This window comes from Chelonoidis abingdonii, chromosome 2, assembly GCF_003597395.2.
Source record: "Chelonoidis abingdonii isolate Lonesome George chromosome 2, CheloAbing_2.0, whole genome shotgun sequence".
NCBI lineage: Eukaryota > Metazoa > Chordata > Testudines > Testudinidae > Chelonoidis > Chelonoidis abingdonii.
In genome coordinates, this window is record NC_133770.1 from 20,837,228 (window position 1) to 20,843,447 (window position 6,220).

At 44.1% G+C, this 6,220-nt stretch overlaps 1 protein-coding gene across 1 annotated transcript; it reads right to left on the reverse strand.

The window, feature by feature from the left end:
* Positions 1-5,071: 5,071 nt before the first annotated feature.
* On the reverse strand, positions 5,072-5,901 carry LOC116826856 (glyceraldehyde-3-phosphate dehydrogenase-like). Its single transcript, XM_032783873.2, has one exon. It carries the CDS (start codon positions 5,889-5,891, stop codon positions 5,313-5,315), a length of 579 nt encoding a protein of 192 aa, XP_032639764.1. The 5' UTR covers positions 5,892-5,901; the 3' UTR covers positions 5,072-5,312.
* Positions 5,902-6,220: the final 319 nt, after the last annotated feature.

Sequence of the window (6,220 nt, forward strand, 5' to 3'; positions counted from 1 at the left end):
TGGCAGTGTTATCTTGACAGTATTGGAGAGTTCTGCTTTCTTACTCCAGAGTTCCGTTAAATACATCAATAGATACACAGTATTATGAATTTTTAAGCACCTCTCCAGAGACAGAACTTAATACAGAATTTTTGAGGACCCAATAACCACAGTGTTTGCTCAGTGCATCAGAAATCTTTCTGCTGGGTAGATTTCAATGGGAGCAGGGTTGGGCTCTTTATTTTAATCCTTCTTTCAAGATACGTGTTCGTACGGTATAGGGGACATTGGCAGACTCTTCCAGCACATCCAGACATTGCGGTTAGAAGATGACATTCATTTGTTTTAAAAGCATTTTTTTACATTAACTGAGCCAAAATGAAATTTATTACTGTTTTTCATGTTCTTTTTTAAAAAACGAGGTGATGTTGAAACTGGATTTCTCCTTTGAAAGGAAATTAGTAGCAGTCTTTAAAACCACATAAGTACACAAGAAGACCCTGGGACTCCTTCAACATGCTGAAATAATGTCAGAGCAGGAAATGTAAGTATTTGAAAATATTTTTTACTGTCAATATAGACCATAAATCTCTCAAATTTCTTGCTGTTCTGAACAACATAGTTACATTTTGGCCAGTTTTAAGGTTCACATAGCAGATAGGAGCCACCCTTATACCATTACAAACAATGGGCGATGATCCTGCCAATGAATCTGCACAGGTTGGGCCTAATGACCACTTGAGGTCCTATTAAAGTCAATAGGGGGTCCACAAAGGTCTACTTATATGAATCAGGTAACAGGATTGGGGCCAATGGTGGAGGAAGTCTTTCAAGTAGATACAATGGGCACCATTAAAAATTCAACACTTGGCATCTTGGCAGTGGTACTTCCCATGCTAAATATCACAAAATACTGTGACTACTGCAGATGGTGAGGGCTGCAGTGTTTCTTTCTTTTTAATGTATTGACTTTTGTTCTTTATAGTTGACTGACTTGCTCAGTCAGAGGGCAGTTTAATACGATATAAATTATGTCAGAGTTCTTTAAAGCCAAAAGATTCTTACCACTGTTGCATTACTACAAGGAGAACTACAATTTTAAGGCAGGGTAAGAGACTGTTTACAAAAATAGTATTCTATCTTTGCCCTGGGTATTGCACAGCCTACATTCATTGGGACAGAGTCTCAGATGGTGTAAATTGGTGTAGCTCCACTTTTATCAATAGTCATGCCAGTTAACATCAACTGAGTATCTGGCCTATTTATTTTTAAAAATGCGCTCATCGTATTGTGTCTTCAGTACTTGCACATAAATTACTTAAAAAACACATGCACACTTAGATAACTAACCTCAAACTAAATGTAAAGAGACCAAGAATATGTCTATACTACAGAGCACTATAGCAACGTAGCACAGGTCAGTAGTTTTGCCAGTATAATCCCATAGCGTAGCTGCAGCCTACACCAATAGACGGGGTTTTTCCATTGTTATAGGAACCACCACTTCCCTGGGCAATGGTAGCTAAACTCACAGAAGTATTCTTCCATTGAGCCAGGTACTCTACACCGGCGGTTAGGTTGGCATAGCTACGGTCCTCAGGGGTGTGGATTTTTCACACCCCTGAGGTTTTAGCTATGTCGACCTAAGTTTTAAGTGCCTCAATCTTGCAAGTAGAAGGAAGCAGGAGTATATCCCACCTCCACAGAAAAAGGTCTTGCACTGTGACTTGAAAGTCAACGGGCCTGGGCCCTAACAAATGAGCAGGGGAAGTGAATTCTATTGTGAAATTTCCTTTGAGAACACCCTGTCACCACCTTTAGACATTCAAAACTAAGGATTGTAAGCAAGAGCATATAAACCGAACTCCCCTGCTATGCGAGTGCTCTGAAAGAGAGGCAATGACAAGATATCTAGGATTTCAACTATATAGGGCTAGAGGGTCTGATTTTTGCATCTGAATGGACCTCAGTCCAGCTTCTTTTTTTGCCCTCTCAGTTTTGAGAATACAAAGAACTGAGTGAAATGGATGCCATTTCCTGTTACCCAACTGCTGCCACAGAAAAGGTACGTAGATGCCCGAGTGAGATTAATTCAATCAATGAATAATGGCAAGTGCAAAATTGTGCCCACCATTTGCAGGTGCAGAAAGGCAAGGCAGCTTTTCAAACTCTTTCTCTCAAAGAGCAGTATCAACACCTAAAGCAAACAGGGAGACAACTCACCCTTTGGAGCACTAATGTAATGCGCTCACTGAAGGTAGCACAGTGAAGCGAGGAGGCTCTGCATTCCAGAGTAGCTGTGCATCTGAGTGGCCTTCCAGGGTAGACTGATGTAGACAGTGTAACAGTAAAGCCGTGTGGAGGTCACAAAGGCAGAGATCACCACAGCAGTATCGATGTAGGAGCCAAACGTTTGCACTCATCATGCCAAATACAGGTGCAATCTGCCATCCTAAAGTGCACTGAAATTTGTGACCCTCATTGACAAAGAGGACAGGCTCACTTGGTCAGAGGGCAGGCACCATTTTGCTATACAGCTTCCATCAGCCTACAAACATTATCTAGACTAAGCCTCAGCCCCAGATGGTTTGTTGTAGCTGCTATTTCTTGTGTTCAGTCATTGAAGGAAGGCTTTTGTTATAAACCTTTGTGTTGTGCAAAGTGCTCTGCAAATGGCTGACTGGGCTGCATAATCTCTTCTCAGGTAGGTCATTCTGTAGTCAAGGGCCTCCTAGGTATAATTAGCTGCATTGCCCCATTGAAGTGCAGTTGTCTCAGTGGGTTGTGAATGACTAGTGGGTCTCTGAGGTAGCATGGACCCTGCTTGTTCAAGGCCTTGATTTGGCATCAGAAGTAAAGTGGGAGTTAGCAGGAGGTGCTGAGCACTCGTGGGCTGTGTCCAGGGTGGTTTTCCCCCGTAAGGAGACAGATTGCCTCATTCGGCACAATTTAGAATTATTATATTGCTCCCTTCTCCTTCATCCCAAGCTACATTGAGAGATAGGAATTCACTCTGGAGCTGATGAATACACGGATCTCTGTCACTAGCGTCTCCTCTGGCAGTAAGGGGCTCACTCTCCAAGCAAGTTGGAGGCAGAATGAGGCATTTTTAACCAAATTTGTTACCTGGGTATCCACCATCAACTATAAGTGAGAACTTCACACCATGCTAATGAACAGAGGGCAGATGCCCTCAATGGAGGAACAGGTCAGCATCTTGGCTAGCTCTGTGATGTTCCCCTTCCCCCTAGCATTGCCTCAGTCTCACCTGGCTTCAGTTTGAATCAGGTACTGATCTTGTGCGGGTGTTGTGCTATCTTTGATAATGCTGATGGTGTCTTTTGAGCACGAGATGCAAAGCTGGGTTTGGTCAGCATGCTTTTGGGATAAGGAGTCTGTTGTGCCTCCCAGTCTCTCCACATGGTTTCATGTAGGGATTGGAGAGAAGGAGGAAAATATACTGATCCCTGTGGAACAAGCGATGGCTTTCAGGCAGTGCTAGCTACTGAGGCTGTAACGCATAACTCCAAGTCCTATCTAAGAGGAATGCTTGAAGTTATGGTAATGCTTTGCCATCCATTTCAGATAAGTCTTGTTAACAGTAATTGATCAACTATGTTGAAGGCTGCTCTCACCCAAGCCCCTATCTCTGCCACATACTGGAGATCAAAGATAGTACTCCTCCTGGATTTGATGAGAGTGAGGAAGAGCGATACCAGAGCAACTTGCTTACCTCAGAATCCTTACAGCCATGGTGAGGAGCGGGGCTGAAGGAATAGAATCCTGTGGAACCATATCTGCCCCTCGGGACAAATGAGCAATTACCTCCTACCACCCTCTGGGCTCTTTCTGAAACACTAATGTGAGAGTCCACAGCCGATTCAACACAATCTGGGAGTCAGTAATATCAAAGCCTGCTCATAGATTTAAAGAAATCAGTATGGGCTAAATACCATTTTCACTCTTAGTGTATCTATCTAAATTAGCAGCATGAGTTAATATCCAAGTTACCTAGTGATATATCACAGCTTATTCTGAGGACTAATCACACAGTAACACCATTGTATTTGGTATATTCAGACAATCATTGGAGACAAGTCTGAGCCATAGAACTCAGATCTCACCTCAGATCTCACAGAGACCAGATTAAAACTTCCATGAAGTTCCAGGATTTTTGGTGTGCCCTGTCTCTGTGTGACATGGTTGTGTTGCTTATGTAGTTAAGGTTCATACATTAGATAATTATATTCATTGCCTTTCACATTAATCCTTGTTTCAGAAGATTTATAACAGTTGTGATGCTTTTTGTCTCACGACATAAGGAGGCTGCTTATGTGTTAGAATAAGCAAGATGTCCTATGCAAATAGTAGTTCCCTTCTGTCAACAGCATTCATTTACGAGAGACAAAGCAAAGAAATGGAAAGTGGCTGCACACAACCTTTATTCATAAAAATGTTGAAGCTGCACCAACATGTAAGCCTCCAGTTCAGTATGTCCTAAGCGCAGGGATAGACTGCTGAATTATTGGCTAAGTGAGGGGCGAAAATGGTTTATTTACATTCAGACTATCTGTGGCTTTCACTGTGGTTGAAGGCACTAACTCATTTTAACTGCTACTTTCCAGAATTATCTCCTGCTTCCTGAATACGATGAAGTTTTCAACAGTCTGTGTTACTTTTTTCAACAGTGGTTATATTTTGATTAAACAGGTAGGTGTTTAGGGCTCTGCTTGTCAGGGAAAATGTTACACAGGAGGGAGGGGCCCATAACAACCTGTTCAATCAAAAATATGCAAAATCCTACACTTGCTGTGGTACTGGAGAGTGTGCACAGAATTCTGTACCCAAGTGTGTCATATTGACTGTATAGAAATGTGGAGGGGGAATTTGAGGTCTGAAGGAAGGAATGAGAACATGCTACTTTAACTGCAACCACATGGACCCTCAGGCCAGCGCACATGTAACCCACACACCTCCTGGGTGTGGTGTTCTGTCCCATCTAGTGGCACCAAGACCACTTAAAGAGAGAGTCATTAATGAGTCTGCTCTACAGCCTTAGCTAAGAGCCGGTTGGCTTTTAGCTTATGCAGCTATTACTTTATTTGAGAAAATGTGATATAGAAACAAGTCAGCTTCTGTTAGCCTCTCCACCTCCCCCAAGCTTCAGATACACAGTAGAGGAATGGGGAAGACAGATGGAACAGAACTGGCTTCTTGCTGCAGGCTGCAGAGCTGAGTGGTGGTGAGAAGAGGGGTGGGAGGAACAAGGATCTCCAGCGAGACTTCCCCCACAAACCTCATTCCCCAGGCACAGGCTGATCCATGCACCTGGCTTACTCCTTAGATGCCATGTGAACTAACAAGTCCACAATACGGTTGCTGTATCCAAACTCGTTGTCATACCAGGAGACCAGTTTGACAAAGTGATCACTGAGAGCAATGCCAGCAGCTGCATCAAAGATAGATGAGTGGCTGTCACCGTTGAAGTCACTGGAGACAACCAGGTCCTCGGTGTATCCCAGGATGCCCTTCATAGGCCCCTCAGAGGCACTTTTCAGCACCTTCTTAATGTCATCATACTTGGCTGGTTTTTCCAGACGACAAGTCAGGTCCACAACAGAGACATAGGGAGTTGGAACATGAAAAGCCATTCCAGTGAGCTTCCCATTCAGCTCCGGAATGACCTTGCCCACAGCCTTAGCAGCACCAGTGGATGCTGGGATGATGTTCTGGGCAGCACCTCTGCCATCTCGCCACATCTTCCTAGAGGGGCCATCCACAGTCTTCTGTGTGGCTGTGATGGCATGGACAGTGGTCATGAGACCTTCCACTATGCCATAGTTGTCATTGATGACCTTGGCCAAAGGAGCCAGGCAGTTGGTGGTGCAGGAAGCATTGCTGACAATTTTCATAGACTTGTCATATTTAGCTTATGCAGTAGAGGCTCATGCACTAAGCTCTGGAGGTCTCCTGTTCTATCCTGCCTGCTGACAACCAAGGTCTGTCAGCGTTACACACACACACACGTATGCACACTGTAAAGGGGTTACAGATGCCACGTCAGCCCCAAGGCTGGAGCAGCAGCCATGAAATGGCTTCGGAAAGTGTCATAGCCCAGGGAAGGATTCTGTGCCCCCCATTCCCAGGCTATGGAAGAGCCTGCTTACTTACGTGTTGTACGGCATTTAAGGATTTGGCCCACAAAGAGAGAACAGGGCAGCCTTCAACATAGTTCTGCTGA

What these genes read in the sequence shown, in the direction of transcription:
- LOC116826856 (XM_032783873.2), bottom strand. Translation starts at nt 5,891, where the DNA reads ATGAAAATTGTCAGCAATGCTTCCTGCACCACCAACTGCCTGGCTCCT.